The sequence below is a fragment of the Cololabis saira genome, chromosome 9 (genome assembly GCF_033807715.1).
Source record: "Cololabis saira isolate AMF1-May2022 chromosome 9, fColSai1.1, whole genome shotgun sequence".
Classification (NCBI taxonomy): domain Eukaryota; kingdom Metazoa; phylum Chordata; class Actinopteri; order Beloniformes; family Belonidae; genus Cololabis; species Cololabis saira.
The window spans coordinates 23,839,625-23,865,470 of NC_084595.1; the positions used below are offsets into that span (position 1 = coordinate 23,839,625).

General features: G+C 38.1%; 2 protein-coding genes across 2 annotated transcripts; both read left to right on the forward strand.

Moving 5' to 3' along the window:
* Positions 1-978: 978 nt before the first annotated feature.
* On the forward strand, positions 979-5,809 carry polr3d (polymerase (RNA) III (DNA directed) polypeptide D). Its single transcript, XM_061729932.1, has 9 exons — positions 979-1,098; positions 3,209-3,375; positions 3,682-3,725; positions 3,823-3,977; positions 4,077-4,201; positions 4,286-4,445; positions 4,551-4,798; positions 4,884-5,036; positions 5,172-5,809. The coding sequence occupies exons 2-9, from the start codon at positions 3,217-3,219 to the stop codon at positions 5,286-5,288; spliced, it is 1,161 nt and encodes a 386-aa protein (XP_061585916.1). The 5' UTR covers positions 979-1,098; positions 3,209-3,216; the 3' UTR covers positions 5,289-5,809.
* Positions 5,810-8,193: 2,384 nt separating this feature from the next.
* On the forward strand, positions 8,194-25,430 carry LOC133450334 (glycerol-3-phosphate acyltransferase 4). The gene is made up of 13 exons (XM_061728867.1): positions 8,194-8,306; positions 9,728-10,367; positions 13,206-13,275; positions 13,376-13,676; positions 16,052-16,126; positions 16,218-16,307; positions 21,103-21,196; positions 21,325-21,440; positions 21,582-21,637; positions 21,755-21,840; positions 22,484-22,612; positions 23,169-23,248; positions 24,011-25,430. The coding sequence occupies exons 2-13, from the start codon at positions 10,200-10,202 to the stop codon at positions 24,117-24,119; spliced, it is 1,374 nt and encodes a 457-aa protein (XP_061584851.1). The 5' UTR covers positions 8,194-8,306; positions 9,728-10,199; the 3' UTR covers positions 24,120-25,430.
* The last annotated feature ends 416 nt before the right edge of the window (positions 25,431-25,846 follow it).

The following is a 25,846-nucleotide window of genomic DNA, read 5'->3' on the forward strand; positions in this document are numbered from 1 at the left end:
GAAGAATCCTGCCCCAATGGTGATGTCAGAAACTCTTGTTGACAAACTACAGCTGCCAATCTCCTCAAAAGTGGACGGTTGATGAATACCAAACACATCATATCAGTACAAACACCCCGTGTCAACTGAGAACCTTAGTGGTGTTAGTGGAGGGGAGATGTTTCGGGGAAGATTGCAGCCATTGAGTCAGCCATGAACTCCTCTGTAAATCAAACTATTCAGTTATCCAATTATCAAATATTAAGTGATCAGTCCAGCAGATAACACTTCTGTGAAACTGGGTCAACCAATGGGACTATGATCCCAGATACACCAGCAAATCTAAAACTCAATGAAAAAGAAAATAGTGGACTGGAAGGTGTTGCCATAGCCGAGTCCAAGTCAAGATCTCAAACTGTTTGAAATGCTGTGGTGGGACCTTAAGAAAGCTGTACATTAATGAATAAATCGTCATAAACTGAGGTATCAAAAAGACAAAAATTCCTCCACAACATATGAAACACTGATAACATCACGATGAAATTGATTACTTCAAATTATTTCAGAGATAAATCTAGACTGTGAAAAGAAGCCATACATTTTCACAGCAGCAGAGATTTGAACATGAGGAAGCCTCCTGCTGCAAGGCAACGGTGGTAATTGCCACATCAGCATACAGTCACCATCACATTTATGTATAAATAGATGTTTTACCAAAGAAACGTTAATTTAATATATATGCACAGTGTGCATATATATGCACACTATAATACGTTATAGTTATAATAACTATAACTATAATAAGAAAACTGTAATTTCCTGTATATGTATGTATATAAAGATGAGCATCTAATTTTTATTTAAAGTTCAACTTTTATGTTTTTTATGGCTCAATAGCTATGTCATGTTTCCACCACAAATCTCTATTGTGCTACTGCCATGGATGTTGCACAGTACACGAAGATGCGGTGCTTTGTGCGCAGGCTCGAATCACGTGACTACTGGACTCGGAGGAAGGCGGAAGTGTCATGGCGTGGCGCACATAGCAACGTTAACATGCTGTAGTATGTTTTGACTTTAAAGTTGTGAATTAATATCCACAAACGACTTCCGAGTAAGGTAAGTATCTGGAAGAGCCGACAACAGACGTTACTCGTGCGAGCGTTAAATATTGGTATATATATATAGCCTACTATATTTTTGTTTTATTGTTGTAATTTGGACACGTGTCAGCGAAGTGTCGCAGCCTTTTGAACAAACGTGATTAATTGTAAAAACCTAAAAGTAACATTTGCGACGCAGTTCTCGGCCACAATTCTGCGGAAATAATAATAGTTTCCTTACAGAAAGGAACAGAAATCCAAACGCCGCAATGCATTTAGTTGTGGTTTTTCTTATAGAATTCAAGCTCAGGTAGGTTTACATGTAATTAGTTTGCATTTTAATCATTTTAATTTTTTTTACACGTGAGGAGTAAGTTAGACTTAAATCTAGTGTTTTTTTCCAGGGGTTGGGAGGATAATGAATGAATGGTTGGACACAGCGAGCATTATCAGAGGCTGCTTGTCAACAAGCTTAACAGGCAGATTCTTGCCCGAGCCAGAAGAGGGCGCTCGAGATCCAACCAGTCTGGAATCAATTCAATTCAATTCAATTCAATTTTATTTATATAGCGTCTAATACAACAGAGTTGTCTCTAGACGCTTTACAGAGACCCATACCCAGAACATGACCCCCGAGCAGTTATTACATAAACAATGGCAGGTAAAAACTCCCCTAGTGGGAGAAAAACCTTAAGCCAAACAGTGGCAAGGAAAAACTCCCCTTTAGGAGGGAAGAAACCTTGAGCAGGACCAGGCTCATCAGGGGGGACCCTCCTGCCGAGGGCCAGACTGGTGGGTCAGGGACGGCAACAGCACAGCAGGCAGGTGGGTCACAACAGACAGAGGAGGATTTGGTCATAATAATATGAGAATAAAGTCATAATGTTGCGAGAATAAAGTAGTAATATTACGAGAATAAAGTCGTAATATTAAATATATTATAAATATAACTTCACAAGATGCTTAATATTCCTAATTTTAACACAGGGAGAAGATGCTCTTCCTGTTAGAGTTCTCATAAATTAACACTTTATCCTCATAAATTACGACTTTATTCTCGTAAAATTACGACTTTATTCTCGTAATATTACGACTTTATTCTCATAAATTATCACTTTATTCTCATAAATTATCACTTTATTCTCATAAATTATCACTTTATTCTCATAAATTACCACTTTATTCTCATAAATAACCACTTTATTCTTGTAATATTACGACTTTATTCTCATAAATTACCACTTTATTCTTGTAATATTACGATTTTATTCTCATAAATTACCACTTTATTCTCGTAATTTTACGACTTTATTCTCATTATATTATGACTTTATTCTCGTAATTTCCATTTTTTTTGTCTTAGTTTGGCCCTAATACTCCGTTGTAGAAACGAAAGAAAAAACAGGACGAGCAAAAAAACCCAAGACATTTTCGTATAAACCGAAAGGTGGCCCACTTTTGGTAACGCAGATTAAAGACACTTTAAAGACCACAGAGAACCAGTAGTACTGGAACATGGAGGAACTACATAGAGATGTCCTACAGTTCAGCTAACAGTCAATTGAAAATAATCTAATTCTGTCATAGTTAAAGGTGCAGTTGGGAACTTCTCAAAGATACTGTAATTGGCTAGAACATTTGATTGCATAAGATGTTTTATAAACACCCACCACCACCACCACCAATTTAGAGGTGAATATACAGCAGATGCCACAACAATTAGATTAGATTAGATTGTCCTTTATTCCTCCCTCAGTGGGGAAATTCGCTTTGTGCAGCACACATGCAGCGAAAGGGTAAAAAAAAAGTGAAAAATATATAATTAAAAAATATAAACGGTATATACATTGGAATTAAAATAAAGGTAGTGCAGTACGAGAAAGAAACAGAAACAATGCAAAAGAAAAAGCAGGTAGGATGTTTATGAGGTAGACAGATATTGCACATCTTGCAACAATGCAGTGCTAGTGACTATGATTTTGGAAAAAGGACAGTCTAAAACAGTTGTGTTGTATTGGTCTATAAAACCACATCTAGTAATAAACATTACATATGGATGAGAGTTTGTAAAAGTCATCATTTTATTTGTCAGTCACTCCAGCAAATTTGATCTCCTTTTTTGCCAGAGTTCAGGATGGCGGACTCCGGTCAACCTGGCGGTCAGCGCACACCAACCCCTGGGGGGAGCGGTAACGCAGGACTGCTGACGGGCCGTCGACCTTCAGCTGGTATCTCTCCTGGCCGTCTCCCCTCAATGCGATCAAGAGACCTCACCCTGGGAGGAGTCAAGAAAGTAATTCAGTGTTACTTAGTATTTGTATACTCTATGTTAGGTGAGACAGGCTATCTGAACATATGACTGAATGATGATTTCTCTCTGGAAGAAAAGTTTTGGCAGGGCATTTGAGTACTTCATTAAAAAAAAAAAGTGTTCCCACACAGTAGTATTGGCTTCAGCTAAGTTTGCAACTTGCTATGATACAATATTACAATAAGTTTGCATCAATAATAAAATAATGTGTACAAGTGACTCCCAGACCTATATGTGTATTGCAATTATTGTATTATCTCTAATATGTTTCTTTGTTTTGGTTTTTAGAAAACATTTACCCCCAACATTATTGGACGAAAAGTTAAAGAAGAGTAAGTTCATAATTCCTTTGTTAAAAGAGAAACATCTAAAGCCACGTATTTAGCTGTTTATTTGATTGCTGTTGATGATCTGCTTCTTTTGCGACAGAACTAAAGTTGAAAGTGGACACAGGCGAGAGCGGAAGGATGGAGATCGAGGTCGTGGCCCAAGAGAGAGAGGCAGGGGACGAGGTCGCGGAGAGGTCATCCAGTCCCACTCCATCTTTGAGCAGGGGCCTGCAGAGATGATGATGAAGAGGAGAGGTGGGAGGCCAGTTGGATTATTTTAACACCTCTCCTTGAAGTTTAATGTATGCATATAGGTCTTAACCTAGATAAAATGAATCCTTTCATCACACATAGGTGGCTATGAAGGTGAGAGAGATGCTCCAAGCATGGGACCGTCACCCATCATAAACATTAAGAAGGAGAAGAGGGAGACTGAAGAGGAGACCAAAGAGATTCTGCGCAAGCTGGAGCGGGACAACGTGAGCCCCTTTTCTTCAGTCAGTTTCAGGTATGTTTATTGTTAATTTTCAACCATCACTCATGTCTCCTATTTCCTATTGCAGTTTATCGATGACCCTTTCCTGAAAAGTGAGCAGAGAAGCTGCCCTGTCCAGCTTCCCCTTGCTGTGTCGGGATGGGGATTCACGGAGGAATTTAATAACACTGATGTTAAATTTGAGAAGAAAGAGGAGGATAGTGAGCCCATTGAGCCTCCACTTAAGGGTAAATGTACAACTCATTCTCTTAAGTTTCCAGTTCCACATAGCTGATCAAAGCAGAAAATTATATGCTGTCGTTTTCTAATACTATATATTACCTTGTCTTTAGTGAAACAAGAGCCAGAGGAAGTAGAAATAAAGAAGACTGAGTTAATGTACAGACCTCCTCCGCTCCCCGAACCTGAAGTTCTTCCTGACCTGCTGCAGAGATGGAGTCTTGGCAAAGGAGAGGAGTTGTTATTCATTCAGCTGCCTGACTCGCTGCCCGGCCAGCCTCCAACCAAAGAGCACAAACCAGTTAAAACAGAGGTGCAGTCAGCAGATGGACAGTCTGTGCTTCTGAAGACAGAGACTCAGGTAGGTTTAAATTTCAGTGCATAATGATACAGTGTGTGGCTCATATTGGTGAACAGTAGTTTTATTTTTATTTAATTTTTGTCAGGAAGAGGAAGATGAAGACAACAGTTGCAATCTGAAAGATCTCCGGGAGGGTTTAGTGGGGAAGATGCTTGTGCGGAAGTCTGGTCGAGTACAGCTCATCCTAGGACAAGTCACACTTGACGTGTCTCTGGGAACACCATGCTCTTTTCTGCAGGTATGATAACACTCTATATCTGATTGGATCCCAACCGTTTGTCGACAAATATCTGCCTTGCATGTATTATCATCTTGTTTATACAAAGCTTTCTGACATGCTTTTCTTTTTTCTTCACCATCCCTCGCTTTTCAGGAGCTAGTCTCGATAACTACAGAGGAGAAAACAGGCAACTTGACTGTATTGGGAAACATCAAACACAAAATGGTTTGCTCCCCAGACTTTGAGGCTCTGCTGGAGAATAGTGCTTGATGCTGACTGGAGCAGAGGGGGACTGAACATCCTTTGACAAACGGATGCACAGGATGATGACTGCATAGACTGTCTTTTTGGATCCCAACATCTAACAGAAGTACTGTATAAATGTTGATTGACTACCCCTTTTTTTGCAGATTAGCTGTGAATACTCTGATATACAATAACTATAAGTAATAAACATCAATTAGTTTAGTTTTTTTTCTCGATGAATAAGTTTGTCATTGCTCAAAGGTTGAATGGCACCCCACGTTTCTGTACATTTATTTTCCTGAAATTACTTGAAACATGTACATGGATGTAAATGTGTGAATAAAAAAGGTTTAGTAAATCCATTTTAGCTAATCTTTTTGATGGCTGGATGAATCAAAATTACAGAAATATTTCCTCATTTCATGATAGTATCTACCTGTCCGAAAAAGAAATATTTATTTGTATTTTAGGTTTCTGTCAATTGTCTTTTCTTTTGTGCTGACTGAAGCAATGAAAATGTATGCTGAACAATAAAACAAGATTGGAGTGTGTAACGTATCTCTATTGAGTTTGAGTTTGAGTTTATTCACAATTCCAGAATAATAATTATAATAATACAATTGAATTAAACGGGTAGAGTGAATGGGTCCCCCAAGGAAGCTAGGAAAGCTTATAGGTGGGGGCCCATAGTTCATATAAGGGTAGTGGTACAGTCAATGGTATAAGCAGTTACCATCCGTAAAGAGATGGTGATGGATAAATGCATACAAGTACACAAAAAACACTTAACATACATACTTAACATTACATACACATACAGTCACACACATACATCCCAGCAGTCCATGAAGAAGCATTTTAAATTATATATAGGTTAGTAAACGATTATTTTTTAGTTGTCTTTTAAATTTGGAGATAGAACGCAACACCTTGAGGCCATCATCAATCCTATTCCAAATCTGCGGCCCCCTGCAAACAACACTCATACTGGCGCGCACATGTCTGCGACATTTCCCTAATATGAGTGGTTTGATTCTTGTTTGGTACGTGTGCTGAGGACTGGAGATTGGCCTGTTGACAATTTGAAACATAAGACAAGCATTATGATAATCGTTTGGCTCAGCCAGTCTTAGCATCTCAAAGCGGTGAAATAGAGGGTGGGTGGGGGAATTTATCTCTGACCCCCTAGTCCTTGTACTGTAAGCGAAGGTTTTTTTACTCTCCTATTTAAAACTCAATCGTATAGCGCCACTGGTAGCAAGACGTAGTACAATTAAATCATTAGTAGCAGTAGCTCATGTTTTGTCTAGAGACAGTGTCACTGAGGAAAAGACAGAAGGTAGAGCTGGAGGTACCAGAAATGAAGATGCTGAGGTTCTCTATGGGAGTGACATGATTGGATACGATCAGGAATAAGTCCATCAGAGGGACAGCACGTTAGAGGCTTTGGAGATAAAGTCAGGGAGGCCAGACTGAGATGGTTCGGACATGTCCAGAGGAGAGATAGTGAATATATTGGTAGAAGGATGCTGAGTTATGAACTGCCAGGCAGGAGGCCCAGAGGAAGACCAAAGAGGATTTGATTTGATTTTATTTATTTTATTTTTGTAAATGTAAAAAACAACACTTCAAGAGAAGTTTAAGAAAACAAAACAGAACAAAGAATTTCATCCTTTAACAATTGATATCTTAATTTACATGTGCAAAAAAGGAGTAGGAAGAAGTGTAAACTTATTTAATCCTACCCCTATTCACTAATCATTGAACCCGTATTTATAAATACTCACAAACTGCTAAATAACAGTATTATTATTATTATTACATACTGTAATTATACTCACACACATACCTATACATACATACACATAGTTGAATATTTCTATATATTTGTACACACATGCCCATATAAATATTTATATGAATATACTTATTTACACTATACTGTCTCTATTAACTGCATCTGCTCTATATCTATGTATATATCTACTTACACACACACACACACACACACACACACACACACACACACACACACACACACACACACACATATATATATATATATATATATATATATATATATATATATATATATATATATATATATATATATATATATATATGGGTCAATGACGAATGAGGATGTTCAACAGGTCAATTTTTAGAGTTTTTTGTCAATATGAATTGGCACTATCCTTAAAAAAGGTCATGTGGTGCAACCATGATTCATATTAAAATAAATTAATTTCCTTAACATCTTGACATTTTTCCAGTATTATACAAAAATGGTTGTTTTTTAATGGTCGCGCCACATGATATTTCATAAAATCAGTCAAACTTTGTATGTATATTATGATGGAAATATAAATACAAATGTGTTGCAATCTTACACACTACAAGATACTTCGGAAATCATGCCAGATAGGGAAGAAGATTGATTTAAATACATTTAGAGTGATTTCAAAAAAAGTTTTCAAAACAAGAGTCATGGTCGGACGGTCGCACCACATGACATGATACTTAAAACAACAACAAAATCCCAAATAACTAGTATTTTTTGTAAAATTCAAGTGAGTCCATATGTGGGACAGGTAGGTCATATATAGGGTATTTTCTTATCCATTTAAACCTTTTTTGAATTGAAAAAAAATCTGTTTTTCAGAAAATATAGGCGTCACGTCATTGACCCATATATCTATATATACACATGAATACATACACATATAATTAGGAGGTTTATAGTATAGTTTATTGTAGTGAAAGAGGACATGAAGGTAGTTGGGGTAAGAGCAACTATGGCGACCCCTGAAGGGAAAGGCCGAAAGGAGAAGAAGAAGTAGCAGTAGCTGATTCGGGCCACCAGGGGGCGGTGCGGACCTGTGTTTGTCTGCAGGGATTTGTCCGGAGCTGGTCTAAGTACGCAGGCGGATGTGTGTGGCTGATCCTGGCTGAGCGCTGCTCGTCCTGCGGGCGGAGTTTGTCTTCACACCGAGACAAAGACAAAGTGATGGACGGGTGAAGCCGTACTGTACGGGATTGTGGGTTAGTTCAACATTAACTCCCTTTTAAATATATATTTTTTTTAGATTCGGGAAGTGTAATGCCCGGATCGTACCAAATCCTGGAAGGTTTTGTGTCAGCGTGTAGCGTTTCTCCTCAGCCCGAGTGTCGGGGGATGAGAGCGGGCTAATGTTGGGGCTGATTTATGGTTCCGCGTTAAATCGACGCAGAACCTACGCCGTAGGGTACGGCGTATGGTGCGCGTCGCCGCGTACCATACGCCGTAGGTGTAACGCGGGACCATAAATGAGCGTTTAGCGGAGAGGAGCGGCGTGCTGCACGGGTGTTAGCTGTGGATGGGTGCTCTGCATCCTCTTAGGGGATGCAGGGCCTCCAGCCAGCCTTATCACTGCGCCGCAGCTAATAACAGTACAAATGTGAGATTGTGTTATCTCGTCCGCTGGGGAGAGTGACGTACACCGCCCAAGATAGCTCTCATCCATGTGGTTTCACACTAACCAGAGCAGACCTGTCAAAGTCCCCGGTTTTGGCCGGGAAACTACCATATTTTACCTATCTTTTCAGCCTTCTTCACGTATTAGTATTTTCCCCGTAAATTTCCCGTTTTTTAATATAATCATTTTTAAACTGCAAACTGAATTGTCTCTAACCTCGCGAGACCCTGGGTCGCAGTTCTCGCGAGGTTAGTGGCGACAACGGGAGTGAACTCGGAAAAACAAATCAGAGATGGATGGATGAAACGAGAGAGGAGACATTTCTGCCCAAAAAAGCGAAGACTTCGTATAAATATCTCTAAAATGGGATATTAAATTTACTTTCCTAAAGAGGAGCAACATGAGTGAAAATGACAAATTAAAATAAACTGTAATTGTTTCACTTGAAGACAATCCATGTGTATATAAACAGAAAATATTTAAAAAAAAAACAAGTGTGGTTTAATTCACTTTTGTGTTTTCATTTAGGCTCTATTACAGGAATTACATACATGGAATTGTCCACAGCATTTCAGTGTCAACAAAGGTAGACTTATCAGGCTATGAGCACATATGTGTAGTTTGTAAGTGGTTGACGGGTAGTTATTTTAGATTTCTCGTAAATCTGTCTTAAAATGTAAGATACTGGACCACGGTTGGGCTGGTGGGACAGCGGTGGAAAATTTACATCCATCCATCTTCTTCCGCTTATCCGTTCCCGGGTCGCGGGGGCAGCAGCCTCAACAGCCCTGGAAAATTTCCCGTATTTTTAAATCCAAAACTTGACAGATATGAACCAGAGTCTACCATCAAACTTGAACACCGGAATTGAAAATGTGTGCAGGAGATGCGGGCAGAAAGACACGTCTTCTACTTTGAATGATTAAATTACACAGTATCCCCTCATGCTGACTGGGACATGATAGTATAACATGCTGTCCTGACTGTTTCGTCATACGTATTTTGCAGATGTTTTCGACACTGAGCTGCAAAACCATCGGATCTTGACCAGACAAGAGGACCACCTGCTGTTCCCAGTTGTTGTTTTTTTTTTTTTACATCTCTGGCATCAGCAGGACACTTTTTTTTTCCCCATTAGCAGAAGACATTGGCCGCCTGGATGAGCTGTTTTTTTTTTTCTTCCTCAGTGGAACAGCTTCATTTCTCATCATTAATGTTCCTGACGTTAAACTCCATTTCCCAATAAAACTCCTGTAAAATGCCCAAGTGGGCAAAGTCAAGATGGCTGCTTATATTTTTATTAATTCTCCATTCAGTGTGAGGAGAAGCTCAGTTTTTTAATTGTCTCCATGAAGTCTCTTTTGTGACAAAAGATAAGGGCCATTTTGGGCCAGGAGGCAGACGCAGCCTCCACATCCAACCCTTTGATTTAACCCATTACCAAGAAGAAGACAACAAAACAACTCCATCAGTTTTCAAGATGGGACTCTTCTTCAACCCCTTTGATAACCTGCTGTGTATCCTGCTGGGTATCTCCTTCACGGTGTGGTTCACCCTGCTGCTGGTTTTCATCATTGTGCCAGCCATTTTTGGAGTGTCGTTTGGGATTCGTCGTCTTTATATGAAAACCTTGTTAAAGATCTTTGAGGTAAGAGCTGTTACCAAACAGACTGAATAGATTCAATTTGTTTTTTTTTTTGTTTTTTTTTTGTTAAATCTCAAAGATTTTGCAGGTTGTTATTTACCTGACATGTTTCAGCGGGGGTCTTTCGCCTTCATCACAGTGTAAGCCAAAGACAGAATGGACTTTATTGAGTTAGACTGAATAGATGTAGCAATTCTGATGATGATTAAGTGAATGTTGCACACAAACTAACAGTTTATATGTGTGTGTGGTAGGGATGGGCGGTATTGGACTAAAAAATGTATCACGATAATTTCTGGCACTTATCCCGATAACGATAAAAATGACGATAGAAAAAATACCAATTGAACTCCACCTTTTTAACTTTGGAGCCCCCAAAACACTGCTCTAAAAGAATACTAAATGCTACTAAACTACACCAATTAAATTGAATTAATAAAAACCAATTAAATTAGTACACCTGTACTGCAAAACTGTAATGACTCAAATGAAACAAGTTTGAAATGTAAGAACAGATTCAACATTTATTCAAACTGTATCGGGTTAAACAGTGGGATAACTTTTGCAAACAGCAAAAGTACCATTGTCCTTCAAGTTTTCTTAGCTTATAAAATCACAAAGTAGAAAAAAGATACAACCTGATAAATAAAGAAACAGGACAAAAGCCATCCTTTGCACTCACTGTTTGTTTGCAGTCTGCATATAATAGATAATGTTTGCTCCTGGTCACTCTTTTTAAATCCAAACCAGTTCCAGATAATGGAGCTGGAGCCTCGTTTAAAAAACAAGCTCCTCGCTCTCAGATCCGCCTTCCGCCATGTTTGTTAAGGCTGATTTATGGTTCCGCGTTAAATCGACGCAGAGCCTACGCCGTAGGGGACGCCGTAGGCTCTACGTCGATTTAACGCAGAACCATAAATCAGGCTTCACACAAAAACGTCATCAACAGGAATTTATCGTTTTTACCGCGAGATGACAAATTCTTACCGTGGGGAATCTTTTGACGGTATATCGTGAACGGTAAAATATCGCCCATTCCTAGTGTGTGGTGTTGTTTTTTTTTTAACCTAAATAGTTCCCACTTTTTTTTGCACCTGCAAACATCCTGTGTTTCAAGACTTGTTATTGTGTCACAGAGATTACTTGTTTTGTTTTTTATTAGATACTGTTGGATATGAAAAGACTGCAGTTTGTTGGGCATAGGAAGAATTAAGGTTTAGGGACAGACATCTATCATGCACACAGCTCAAGGGACTGATAAGCTGCTGGCTTTACGTTTGTCTTTAGCTTCCTAACAGTGCCTACTTTATTAGCGGGCTGATACAGATTAACACCCTCTCCTCTGGGCATTCGTCTGCTGTTGTGTAACTGTACAAAACTATGCCACAGACCTTTTCAGTAAATGTTTGCTTTGAGATTGTCGTCTTATTTACGGCTTTGCAGTTTTCACTCTAAATTTAAATGAGTACGAATTGCCTTTGATTGCATTAATGCATATTCTGTTATGCTATAAACTAACATCACTAGTTTGTCTGAGTTGATCATTATACCAGAAATAATTTAGCAATTGTGACGTACAAGAAATGTTCTTTACTCCTTATGGTAGTTGCTACTATGAGAGTTTGAGAAAAAAGGTCTATAGAAAGATGTAAAACAGTGGAGAGGATGCTGTTTGCATGATTTGGTGCACAGTCAAGACTGTAGTTTTTGATTCATCAAATAATTTATCTCTGTGATAATTGCATAACGAACATGACAGTATCTATTACCCAAGAAGACATTTGTGTTGCAACCATGATGTTGGTGCATTTCACAAGACACAAAGAAGTTTAAATCTTCACACACAATTCTTGCTGCCCATATTTTGTTCTTGCTAGAAAGGAGCAGCTTCTCGTTTCTTTCTCATTCTAAAAGTCACTCCTGCCATCTGCAGCAAAATTTTTCTGGGATGACGCAGTAATACAGCTTGTCATGACATGATTTAAAGGTAGCTCTAGCAGAAAGCGAAAGGAATGCTTAATTGGCGAAAACTATGTGTGATCTGATGGAATGAGATCCAAGATAGACGTGTCACATTGACCGACCACGTGACTGTGTGTTACTTTTTCTTAACATTTCTCTTGAATGTTAGTTGAATGTCTCTGTTAAAGGCATATAGAGTTTTGAGTTGTGAAACCCTGTTTTTCAACAGTGGGGGATGAAACCATAAGCTCCAAGCAGAACATTTTTATGACATGCTTTACATTCCCTCCTGGCTCAGTCTGTTACACATTGAGCCGCCCATGCGCAGCGTTACTGTACTGGAACCTGCAGCTTCACTGCAGTGCTAGTTTCTTCCCTATCTTTGACTTTTTATGACAAACTTTAAATTTACCATTTGTGCAGTAGTGTGAAATTGCTGGTTAAATAAATCTCATCTAGCACATTCCTGCCCATAACTACTTGATCTTTTCTGTTGTCTCACAGCTCAAAGAACAGCATGTCTTTTTCCTGGTCTTCAGTTTGTTGTCTCAACAAACAAAGTGCACCCACGTGGCTTGGCTTCAAACTGGTTTTATATGCTGAAATTTAAATGGCGAAAAGTGACATTGTAACATTGGTTTCTTTTTCTTTTGACAACCTTATATTTTCTGTTTTCTTGACACTATCATGCAAAAATCTTATTTTTATCAGAGACTATGTTGTTCAGTCGGTGAGGCAGTGAAACGACTTCAAACCATATCATTTCCATTATGATGTCTGAGCTGAAAACTTTAAACCTGAGCAGTTTTGTTTATTAATTTGTCACACAAGTTGTCAATGTTGTATTTTTTTGAGTAATTTTTGCTTCTTTTCTTTTAGTGGGCAACACTTAGAATAGAAAGAGGAGCAAAAGAAAAGAACCACCTCCTGTACAAACCATACTCGAATGGTAAAGTATGCCACCATTGTTTCTTCATGCAAATGTGTGTTGAATTGTTTGTTTATTGTTGGATATACTGTTGACCTAATGCCTTTGTGTTTTGCTATAGCTATCATTGCTAAGGAGCCCACTTCTTTGGAGGAGGAGATTAAGGAGATCCGGCGGAGTGGTAGCAACAAAGACTTGGACTCAGCCCCTGAGTTTGAGATGTCTGACATCTTCTATTTTGCACGACGAGGGGTGGAGAGCATCATGGATGATGAGGTGACCAAGCGGTTTTCTGCTGAGGAGTTGGAGTCCTGGAACCTCCTGACCCGCAGCAACTATAACTTCCACTATATCAGCCTGAGGCTGACTGTCCTATGGGGGCTGGGCCTCCTGATCCGCTATGGCTTCCTGCTGCCGCTAAGGTATTAAGTGTCCTCCCAATGTAGAAGGGGATTTCATTCTACAGATTCAGGGTGTGTATGGAAGATTCATACAACCCTATTATTTCAGTTTTTATGGCCTTTTACTAAATGTAAATATAAAAGATTAAAAGGTGTTTCGTGGTGCATTAACCTGACATGTTCCTTTTTTGCAGGTTGTCCTTGTGTGTGCTTTTGTGGTCTTTTTTATGATAAATGATGTGTGAATTCAATGGGGTAGCTGCTTTTATATATTGTAACTTAAATATTTGGGAATAAGATGGAGCTAGATTAAATGTTCACTTTGTGTCTAATGTTAGTGTTCCATAACAGAAAGTGGTCTTAAAATGTTTTAGTCAAAGTGAGTAGATGGTTTTGGATCCAAGTAACCTTTTCATAGCTCATAAGCATGTAAGAGTAAGATCCCCATATATACTAGATGAACTGTGGCAGATTGTAGTTAACTTTTGCTTCAAAGTAGAGGCTTTCCCAACATAAAGAGAACATTTTGAGACAATGTTCTTCAGTCCAGGTCCTCATGACCCGCGTGCTCTGCATGTTTAAGATGTTTCTCTGCTCAGATGGACTTCATTGCATCACCATCGGTTTGTCCTCAAGAGCTACACAAGTTAACATAGGACCCAATGACTAATTTGAGCCAAGTGTGAAGCATCTAAGAGATGCATGACAATGGGTTGAGATGACCAGGATAGAAGAACATTTATCTAGGAAGTACAACTGTATGGTGGTTGGTTGAAACAGCTTTGAACTGGCTGAGGCAGTGCAAGTATACAATCAGTGGTTGAACATACAAGCAGAGCACTAAAATGTGCCATTATTTAAAAGAAAAGGGAGAATAATAATTGTATCATTGTGTAAAAAGTTAGCTATATAAACAAAGTTGTTAATGTTAGTCTGATCGTCACTTTTCTACCACCCACCATTACTGCATTATGTGGTGCAAGTGCAGCCGGAGAGGAAGCACATGAAGGCACGTTAACCTTTGGGGAATTCCTCATTCTCTGTAGACTTCAGAGAGCTGAGAAAAGAATTTAAGTCTGAATGTGTCTCGTAAAAGGGATCAGGCTTATCGTACACAGGTACCAGGACAGTGACTCACAATTAAGCCTGGCTGGCACGTTTCCAGCTGCTAGTGGGGACACAGATCAGACCACTGTTCCACACATGGACATCAATCTAGTCTGCTGTGCAGCTATAATAAATTATCTCCTTCAGCGTTTAGCAAGTTAACTACTGGCTTTACTCACCATGTGCATGGTAGCTTCTTGTGTGTTTGTTTTTTGCAATAGTAAATTTAATAGTACCTTCTCCAACCCTGAATGATTGATTCATCCTGATTAAGTCAACTTGCAGGTCATCTTAAGCTTTGCCTAAAATGCTCTCTTATGAATTATGTGGTTGTTGGGAATATTATGATGTTTATAATTGAGGACAAAACCTCCACGCTCATCTGGGGGGGAGACCTGAATCATTGACCTTTACTTGTACACCCAAATCTGAAAAAGTTGTGAGGTATAAAATGAAAAAAGGTTCATGTACAGTATTGTGTCATCAACCCTTTTTTCCATATATTATTTGTTAATATACAGTATATGGCTTGCATTTAAAGCATGAAACACATTCCGAATGTCCTGTTATTAAACGAGGAAAAATATTAATGTAATTATGTCACTGAGTCTTTTAGGAACATTGATAGAAGATCTCCAGTTTGTCCACAAATTGCTAAATTGTAAAATGTCTAAGAATAGTGATTTTGAAGAAATGCTGAACATTTCTTTTTCTACAGTGCATATTATTCACAAATTAAAGAATTCTGGAGGGTATACTGATTTTGAACCTGTCCGTTCTCTTTTTACTGAAACGAGGCACAACCGAAGACATCGTTGTAGAAGAACTAATGGATGCTTGATTGTCCTGACCTGTCTCCAAGTCAGAATGTGTTAATTTATACATGGAATAAATGTAACGACAAACACCACGCTCCCATACTCTCATTAAGAGGTGTTTGCAGAAAGAACGGGGGGAAACAAATCACACCTTAACAAAAAGTTAATTGCTTAGTGTCCACAATGCCAGAATGTATTTTGTCTTCTTTTTTTTTTTTTTGAGGAATAGTAGTAATACAGAGTTGTAAAAACTTTAACATGGCAACCTTTATTTATTTTTATTTTTTTAATGTGTTGCTGACTTTAAAATATATTTATATAATGGGGTTGTTAATTTGATAAGATCTTTGGTTCATGTCTGTAGTGAAATGAATCAAAGTGCCTGTTTTCTTTTGTTGAGTGTGTTGCAGTTGCTCACCTAAGGGCTTTGCTGTAACAGTCTGAGTTGTAACGTGTCTGTCTCTTCACCAGGGTAACTCTTGCTTTCACTGGTGTAGGCCTCCTCGTGTTTCTCACTTCTGTAATTGGACTGCTGCCAAATGGACGGTGAGATTCATCACAACATCTTTGTTGAACTTTATCAAACTGGTTAGCCCAGACTTGTGGATGGTAAGGTGTTGTATACTTTTTCTTACAGGATAAAAAATTTCCTGAGCCAGAAAGTACATTTAATGTGCTACAGAATATGTGTCCGAGCCCTGACTGCCATCATAACCTATCATGACAGGTAAATTACTTCCATCGTTATTCCACATACCTATAAGTTGTGTGAATGTTTTTTTTTTTTGTTTTTGTTTTTTTCTCTCTTGCTTCTTACTTCTACCTTTTATTGGGTAATTTGCATAAGCATCAGTAAAACCGTTCAGTTAAGTTTATTAGTTAATCTGGGGGAAAAAAATGTTTTTTGCAAACATTTGCTGAGTCATAAATAATATGAAGTCACAGTTCTGCTGTTGTAGCCATCTTTCTTTAATTAACGCAGAAGCAGCTATACTTGCTTTCCTTATCGGTGGTGTTGGTTTTATTGGAAGGGCTCACAACACAGAAGCACACCTGGGGTTTATAATCAGTCTAACAGGGCATGTTGGTCCATTGCTCATTGAACTTTTAAATTCAAGTCAAGCTGTTTGATTGAATGCAGGACTTGAGCTTAATGTCATTATGAAAAGACATGCAACATGCAATATCCTGGTGGTTAACCGGGGGGATAATGTGTCTTGCAATATACAGTATAAACAAATATTTCAGTGTTTGGTGTTAATGTCTTTGCTTTGCTGCTAAAATTACTCCTGGTGGTAAATAGTTTATGCAGAAGTTAAAAGATGAAATGTGTTATTTGTATTCCAGCAACATATTTTAAAAAAAAAACAAAGAAAAACGGCACCCTGCAGCAACTGACACATTTCATCTAAATTAGCATTTAAATTGGTATGTTGAGGAGTGATGTTCCATCTAATTATACAAATATTATCAACATGTAGAGTGTAAATGTTTTATTGTGCAACCTAACTGCACCCAACAATTTGAGCTCAAACAAACTTGTACTTGTGGTGGACCACAGTTTCTCTCAGGAACATCTGACGGTGCTTTCTTGACTGTAAAGACTGTCTCACTGTAGACTGCTCAGTGTCACGTTAAAGTTTTTTTTTTTTTTACTTGCCTAACCCACAGTTACTTTGCACAACTTTGCTCTCCAGTGAATGGACAAAAGGGATTTCTAAAGAGTTTGCCAAATGTAAATGTCAGTGTTGCAAGTTGATGCTACAAATTACAAAAAAAACCACAACATTTTTTCTGTTCTAACTGAGGAGAGTATTTTATATATTTTTCACCACTGGGATGCAGATGGATGATCTAGTGTCTGTATGCAGTTCAGCAAAGTCAGAAGTGAGGAAGAAAATGACGCTAGAGGCTGTATGTTTATCAAGATGGGGGTGGATGTAACAGGATGTAGACGAGGAAGGGTGTTTTATGTATTTACTGATTAACTGCAGTCTCAGACAGCTGGTTTTGTTTGCTAAAAGTGTTTCAGTCTTCACTAAAACTTTCAGAGAGCAGTTTTCTTTTTTTATTTTATCGTTTTAACAAAGAAAAAATGTATGTGCCAACCAAATTAGAAGCAGGTGGGAAGTTAATTCATTAGTTGTTTTTTTTTTGTTTTGTTTTTTTTTTAAACTGTGAAAATGTTACACTCATCTACATTCTCTCCTCACTCGTTTTGAGGTGGCAGTGAAATATACTTTTTTCTTTTTTTGTTCCCTTTTTTGTCCCTATGAAGGTGTGGTTATAAGTAGTTCAATAAGACTTTAAAGGTCTGCACCCTTGCTACTACTAACCTTGTTACCTTTTGTATGTGTTATGCTTAAACTTTTAATTAGATTTGCACCAATTGTAGTTTTCTTGCCCAATTTCAGTTGCTGATATCCTTAAAGGTCTCACCTTTTGAATCCAGTTTTGGCTGATTTCCAGTAGTTTTTATAATTATTATAATCATCTCCATACGGTAACATTTAATGAGGAAATAATAACAGGCTGTTTGGCTTGTATTTACAAGCTTTATTTCAAGCCTCTTAGCCTTTGTTAGATTATTAGCCTTTGGCCTGCTCAGCAGGGTGAGGCTCTTAAGTTTTGAATTACTCTTGTTGTCCCAAATGTTTGCTGTTTCTTCGGGAATTTTTCTCACCTTAGAGGCTGTATTTTAAAAAAAGAAAAAAAAAGTTATATATCTCAGTCCTTCTTGCTGACACATCCTTTGTAATGAAAAATAGTTTCCTGCTGTATTGTGGTATGAGACCTTGTCTTTGTGGCCTTTGCCTCAGACATTTCCCCTTCGGGATTCCCTTTCTCATGCTGACCTTACCCACTGCCTTGCTCACTCACTGGCTGGAGCTCAAATAGTTCAAAGTACCATGCCAGATATTTGTGTTGTTAAATGTTCATCAGTTGTTTGCAATGGTTTGGCAATGTGTCAGCAAATATCTCTGACAGGTCTTTAATTTGTTCACACATAATGATTAAGGGCTAACTCCTTGATTGCTGACCGGCTCCAGATTTGCCACCAACCCGTCGGTAAGCTCTAAGACTGGCAGATCAGGCTTAGATTGTGTGTTGGGCTGTATGATTCCCCAGGTGCATACGATGATCATGAGAGGCATTGGTACATCCTACACGTACTCTCATGATCATTTCACTGCCCCTGCAGCAACTTCCTTTCTGGATATTGACTGGTGTATGGTGCCCATGACTCCGGTTCTGAAGAAGAACTGTGGTGTGTTTTACTTTTATTTTTTATTTTTTATTTTTTTTCCTTAATTTGGGGGGTTTTTTTTCCTTGAGGGATTTTACCCGATAGTAAGTGTAGTTGGTACCATGAAGTCTCTTACTGGCTTCTTGAAATTTGGGGCTTGATGTTTGGTTTTTGGTGGCCATGGAGGTAAACAATGCTGGTTTTGGTTTCCTTCTTGGCTCGTGTCTTGTGGGCATTTTGTGAACTTCAAATATAGCAAGAGCCTTTTTCTCTGTGGTTTAGTAAGTGATTTTTATACTGTTCATTATATCAATCATGACATTATATTCATTTATGTGTTTATGTGTGTTAGTTACAGTATGTGCTTTTATACTTGCAAAAAAAAGTGTAGACTTGTGATGGAAATATTAGTCTTAACTATTCTATAACCTCCTTATGAGTGCAGCTGGTGCAAACTCACATTTTGTCTTGAGGGTTTTGGCTCTGCTGTCACACACAGCTCCTATGACTTATGATAATCATTAGTTTTAATCATTCTTGTGTTGTTAAAATGACTATGCATTCTGTTTCTCTGTGCCACTTCTGCACGAGGCTCCTAATGCACATTTTGACACGCTTGTATGCAAATGATGTGTTAAATCTACTGAAGTTGGACAATCAGTCATGTCTTTATTCTTGATAACTTAATGCACTCAGATAGTCACTCAGGTGGTTAACATATGTAATACAGATGTGTTAATAGTTTTTTTACACAGCAGTCTGAAAGTTTTCTGACTCTTATTTCTTCAGATTTTGCAGAGGCAGTCTTGTTTGTATTTGTGGTAGGACTGGTTGTTCTAATTTTGCTTTTTTTTTCTTCTGTTAAACGCCTTACACAAGCACTTCACAGTGGGACTTTTGCAATGATATTACACATTATTTTGTATGTGAAAAGCCCCAAGGCAGAACCGTGGGCTATTTCTGTTGTGCCTTTGTTCCACCTTTGGAAGTAGTAACAGAGGTACACAAAGGGGAGTTGAGTGCTTTGAACCATTTTGAGCTGGCAAGGTGGAAAACGATGCTCTTAGAAATTAAGCTCCTGCCTCACTATGCAAAGTTGACATGCTCTGTGTGATCAGACTCATGTGGCATTGAGCTGCCTCCTTTTAAGTCTGTGTAAATTTAAAGGAGGACATTGGCTATTGCATTATTTTTTTTTTAATTAAATGCCAGTATGACATAACTGTAACTTGTCTTTAGCTGTCACATTAGCTTTGGGTAGATGGAGAAAACAGTGGGGTTTACCATGAGACATGAGGTCTATCAAGTCCGACACCAGGATATCCAATATCACAAATGTGGCTCCCTTTTCATCTGGCTATCTTCCATTGAACTCACAACAACATGCTACAAAGCACCTTTTTGTTCAGAGTTTCAGATTGAGTAATCTGTCCAATCCTTCAGTTGTTTTTTTTCATAATCATATCTCTGACTAAATTGTGCTTATATGGCCTTAAATATTGTTAGCAGAAGTACTGAATGTCTGTGTCACATTGTAACCAAATGAAAAGCTCTTAATGTTGAACAAACATTGGATTGTTGAAGGACAGAAATTCAGTAATTCAACTAATCTAAAAGTCGGTCATTCTATTTACACGCTGATTTTACTCTCAAATTTAATCATAATGCAATGTTGGTTCTTCCTACTGTTAAATATTAGATGGTGGAGCCGACAGGTGTTTTAACTTGAACCAGAAATCATTGTTGAAGTAGCAACTTACAATGTAAATAATCAGCTAGCAAGGTGCGTGTGTGTGCGCGTGTGCGTGCATTGTTGAAACAAAAAAAGGCTCCTTTTAATGCGACTTTTCAGAATGGCCGACTATCAGACTCTTCTGTTTGTAACATGTTCCTCCCCAGTGTGGTGCTAAAAATAATCAAGTGCCATAGGAAGTCTTGCACACTCTCTATTTAAGATTGTAACTCTATATCTATGGAATGTGGACTCTGTATGTTCAAGTTCTGCATGTGTAGTGGGACAGAATTTTTTTATCACAGGCACCATGGGTTGCTTTGTTTCGTCCAAGGAGAGAGGGAGACACTGTGGACTAAATTGTACTTGCATTCTATTAAGAATTTTTTAACATTGTTTTCCTCATTGTCCTATTGTGCAGCAACTGTGTAGCTTGAGACTGTTCATCCCCCTCAGCATTTTTGCAGTTTTTAGTAACAGATCTTCCATGAGATTTTCTCAAAATTCAAATTTTAAAGAGTTTTCACCTCCCTTCTGTTCTAGGGAAAATAAACCCAAGAATGGAGGCATCTGTGTCGCAAACCACACCTCCCCAATTGATGTTATCATCCTGGCCAGTGATGGGTGCTATGCCATGGTAAGTATAGTACTTCCTTACTGGAAGATGCAAAAAACATTGACACTGTCTTCTAATTGCAGCCCCAGGTTGTCTTCACATTTCTCCCATAAATAGAAGTGTTTCCATTTGCTTGTTTGTGTTGTCAGGTTGGACAAATTCATGGTGGCTTGATGGGGGTCATTCAGCGATCCATGGTCAAAGCTTGCCCACACATTTGGTTTGAACGTTCAGAAGTTAAAGACAGACATCTAGTGGCCAAAAGGTAACACTACAACCTTTTTTCTTTTTTTAATTCAATAGAAGTTTTGCAAAATTATGGCTGATTTGAAAAGATAAAAATTGAAATGTCCTAAGAATCTCAAATTATTTGAAATCACAACTTACATTTTTTTTCGCTTTACAGACTGAATGACCATGTAGATGATAAAACGAAACTGCCTATTCTCATTTTCCCAGAAGGTGAGCTTTTTATTAAGTGATCTGGTTTACACTGAATTTTTAACATTAAACAAAAGCTTTTAAGTCTTTCAATGAAAGACAGCAACAAGTTATTTAACTGTTGTCTCAAATCTTCAGGTACCTGTATAAATAACACGTCTGTAATGATGTTTAAGAAGGGCAGCTTTGAAATTGGTACCACAGTCTACCCTGTGGCCATCAAGGTACGAGTTCTTGTTTTTCTTTCCTTTTTTTCTTCTGCAATGTGTTATTTCGCCCATTAGCACTGATTATTCTTTATGTCCGTAGTGGCACATTTGTAAGAACATGCATTTGTGGGATGAGTATGTGGGTTGTGCCCATGAAAAATTTGCCATATCTTTTCTGCCAATGCCAAACAACTTTGACTCTCGTTTGGATGATTGAAGTTTGAATAAACAACACAATTTAACAATTTATCCATTTAACAAACAAGAGCCTGGAACACCAGCTAGAGTTGCCCTATGGCACGGGTCCGATCCAGATCAGTCAAACATGGCATGCTGATTCTTGGACCAGACACCTACTGACCACTGCAGCAGAGCCCATGCTCACAATTGGGGGTACCAGAAGCTCAAAACAAGAGTTAGTAGCAACAGCAAAATAAGCTGTTTGGCATTGGCAGAAAAGATTTGGCATATTTTTCATGGGCACAACCCACATGCACACAAATGCATGTTCATTACAAATGTTGCACCATTTAAAAGGGAAATAAACAGGCTTTCCAATGTATTGCCAAGAAGCATTGTTACAGCAAAGAAATAATCTACCAAACACAAATTTCCTTAGTTTTTTAAGTTGATATTAATTCATATTTGCTTTTTGCAGTATGATCCCCGATTTGGAGATGCATTCTGGAATAGCAGCAAATTTGGGATGGTCAACTACCTTTTACGAATGATGAGCAGCTGGGCCATCGTCTGCAGCGTGTGGTACCTTCCTCCTATGTCTAGAGAGGTTAGACTCCAACATTGCATTACAGCCTTCTAAAAAATGTACTATTTGTCATGAATGTTGCTGTCTTCAGCATGGATCATCTCCTCCAAATAGTCAGTTGTAAGGTATTATTAATGTACGAAGGCGTAAAGCAGAGGCCTAGAGAACACACTGAATGCAGGTAATGCAACATAAAGGAGCCTATTAAAGAGCTGGACTTGCAACTGTGGACCATGTCGTGTCAATTACATGTCACTGTGGAGCTTTTTTTTTTTTTTTTAACCAAACCATAACTTTATTTTGTACTTAATAAGTTACACTGCAGTTTTACACTCAGAGATGTACTAATAGTCTTGCTGCTACATTAAACACAACATGTTTTGATACAGTCCCATGAAGTAACACCACGACTTGCTCTACATACAATGTTGGTTGTGAATGTTTTTTTTTATACTCAAATCAAACACAGTGATGTGGCTTTATATTTGTATGAAGACTTTATAGTTAACATCTGTATTATTCTTTGAGTTGACCACTTGTTTGGCAGTTTTATATTTACATCAGTCCTCTCCAACAGGAGGGAGAGGATGCCGTACAGTTTGCCAATCGTGTCAAAGCAGCCATAGCCAGGCAAGGTGGACTGGTTGACCTCTTGTGGTAAGATTCCCAGTTCCCACACTCACGGCAGGAAATGCCCACTTGTAACTGGAAACATTTTGAACTGTGTTTAAATAGGGTCATGCAGTATGTAGATATCTTTGCTCTCACACTCCATTGAATCACTTAATACATCTTGGCCATCATTAATACTATTGTCTCCATCTGTGCATTTCCTCCTACCTGAAAATGCGAAAAATCTGGTCTATGCAGTGTCAATATACCTACTTAAGGGACACATCTGCAGGCAGCCTTGTGTTGTTCTCGAACCTGCTAACATAAAATAAGAATCACCAATCTTGGAAGAGTTTCATTTAAATATATATATCGTTTATTTTTTTTAATGAGGGAGAAACAAAAAATGTATCATGAAAAATCTGGTTTTGTAATACCTCAAAATATATTTTGTAGGCTTTTTGTTGTGTTGTTTTTTTCATATAAATTATTATTTCCCTGAGGGGAAAAATATTCAATCACTTTTTTTCACGTTTCTTTTCTTGTCCTACAAACTAAAACATGGATGATCATCCTCCAACAGTGGTGATTCGCTAGTCTTTGGTCAGATTTTGTCAAAGGCGGTCAAAGTGTTTGTATTACATTATGCATGTTGGTCATTCAAATACTTCATTATCATGTCTGCTTTAGTGTCATAAATGGCTCTCTGTGTTGGAACATGTCGTCATTTCATGTCTGGTTAGAACCTTTTATTGGTAAGAGAATATGATCTGCATCATTGTCCACTTTGTATCAAATCTTTTGTAGGGATGGAGGACTAAAGAGAGGAAAGGTAAAAGATACCTTTAAAGAAGAGCAGCAGAAGCTATACAGTAAAATGTTGGTGGGAACCCAAGAGGACCGCAGCCGCTCCTGAAGGGCCTTCATGGAAGTGGACTGGCTCAGACTCAAAACTAACCATCTCTGACTAAATGGACGGTCAGCAGTGGTCCCTCCCTGTTGGAGTAGCTGGACAGGAAAATTCTCTTACTGAGGTCAACAGTTCTCCACTCCACCTCGGTCACAGCTTCAGCCTGGCTTATGTTGCATCGCTGTTATGGGGTCTGTGGCCCTCGTTGGAATAGTTTGACTGAAGCCTTGCTTGCATTCGAAGTAGAAAGACGGTGTGTTCACAGAAAGTCTTGCTTGGTGGCAGTTTTTTGAGGGAGAACTTGTATGATCACCCGTCAATGAATTCCTGTCTTTGTTTGATAGTTGCATCTTTGATTTTAAAGACCTTGCTCAATGTTTGTCACACTGTGTTTAAGTTACAGATTGGATCACACCTGAAATGTAGAAGTTATTGTAGATTAAAAAAAAAATAATCTAGTTATTTCTAAATTCAAAACCTGTGAGGACTGAGTTGGGGCTTTTCATAACGGATTAGTACATAATATAAAGAGCAAAATGCCATTCTTGCATTTTACAGATATATACATTTCAGATATTTTTATGGTGTTTTTCCAGGAAAAAGAAAATTTTACAATCTTTGGAGATTTGTGTTTTACATTAATACTTGTATCAACAAGTTGTCATTTAAGGAGTTGCGTTACAGACAAGTTCTTGGTATGGTGTTTCATTTCTGTGTTTCCATGGAATGTGTAAACCTTCACATAATGAAATGGAAATTGCATCAAAACTTACTTGAATGGAGGTGTATCTATAAAGTAGACACTCCTCTTCAATAATAATGCAGCATAACTGGAATAAAGGTGATTTCAGTTCCTTCATACTGCTTAAAACCTCCCAATGAAATGCTTTATCTTAAGGCTCATGGCACACTGGTAGCATCATGGGATAATGACCATCTGATCTGGTCTTCTTACTGAAACCTGATTATAAATGGCGACCATTTGACACTTATTCTTACTAATACACTTACAGATGTGTGTATTGGCTTCCTGCTTGTGCAATTACTGTCCTGTCTTGTTTATTTAAAGTGAACTCTAAACCCCAAGGTTTTTCTTTACCTCTCATTAGACATTTCTCCTACTTGGCAGCCTCAAGGAGGTGTCAAGGACATACTGCAGCTGTTTGAATTTTGCTTTAGGTATGACCTGAAGCGACTTGGTGGCCAGCGCAACAGGGTTCTATGAAACCCTCATCTCAGTTGTTTGATGTTATCAGGGATAGTCGTTTAGATTGTGACAAATCAGTTCATAAAAATAAATGTTCAAGAATGACACTACCATACGTCTGTTTTTTTTTTGCTTTTTTTTTTTCCTTGAACTTTGATGTTGACTCAGTAGGGTCTTTAACATGTTGATAGTTTGAGACTTTGACATAGATGCATATGAATGTGGCAATATTTATTCATGAAAAAAAGTTTAACTTTCAGTTCTATAGCTTTACATAATAAAAAAAACTGAAATAACCAATGCATTGTTTTCAAAATAAAAAAAAAATCTAAACCAAAATGCAAAAGTATTTTGTGAAAAAAAAAAGATTCTTTATCAAAGTCAAGTCAGTCAGCTTTATTGTCAATTCTTCACATGTACAAAGAATCGAGAGTTTCATTCACACGCAATGAAAACAGTAAAAACTAAAGTTTAAAATTATACACCGATATAAAAAAAAAACAATATAAATAGTGCAAAAAGGCTT

Coding starts and splice junctions, on each gene's coding strand:
- LOC133450334 (XM_061728867.1), top strand. CDS start 10,200: ATGGGACTCTTCTTCAACCCCTTTGATAACCTGCTGTGTATCCTGCTG. Junction 10,368..13,205: donor CCTTGTTAAAGATCTTTGAG/GTAAGAGCTGTT, acceptor CTTTTCTTTTAG/TGGGCAACACTTAGAATAGA. Junction 13,276..13,375: donor GTACAAACCATACTCGAATG/GTAAAGTATGCC, acceptor GTTTTGCTATAG/CTATCATTGCTAAGGAGCCC.
- polr3d (XM_061729932.1), top strand. CDS start 3,217: ATGGCGGACTCCGGTCAACCTGGCGGTCAGCGCACACCAACCCCTGGG. Junction 3,376..3,681: donor CCCTGGGAGGAGTCAAGAAA/GTAATTCAGTGT, acceptor TTTGGTTTTTAG/AAAACATTTACCCCCAACAT. Junction 4,446..4,550: donor CATTGAGCCTCCACTTAAGG/GTAAATGTACAA, acceptor CCTTGTCTTTAG/TGAAACAAGAGCCAGAGGAA.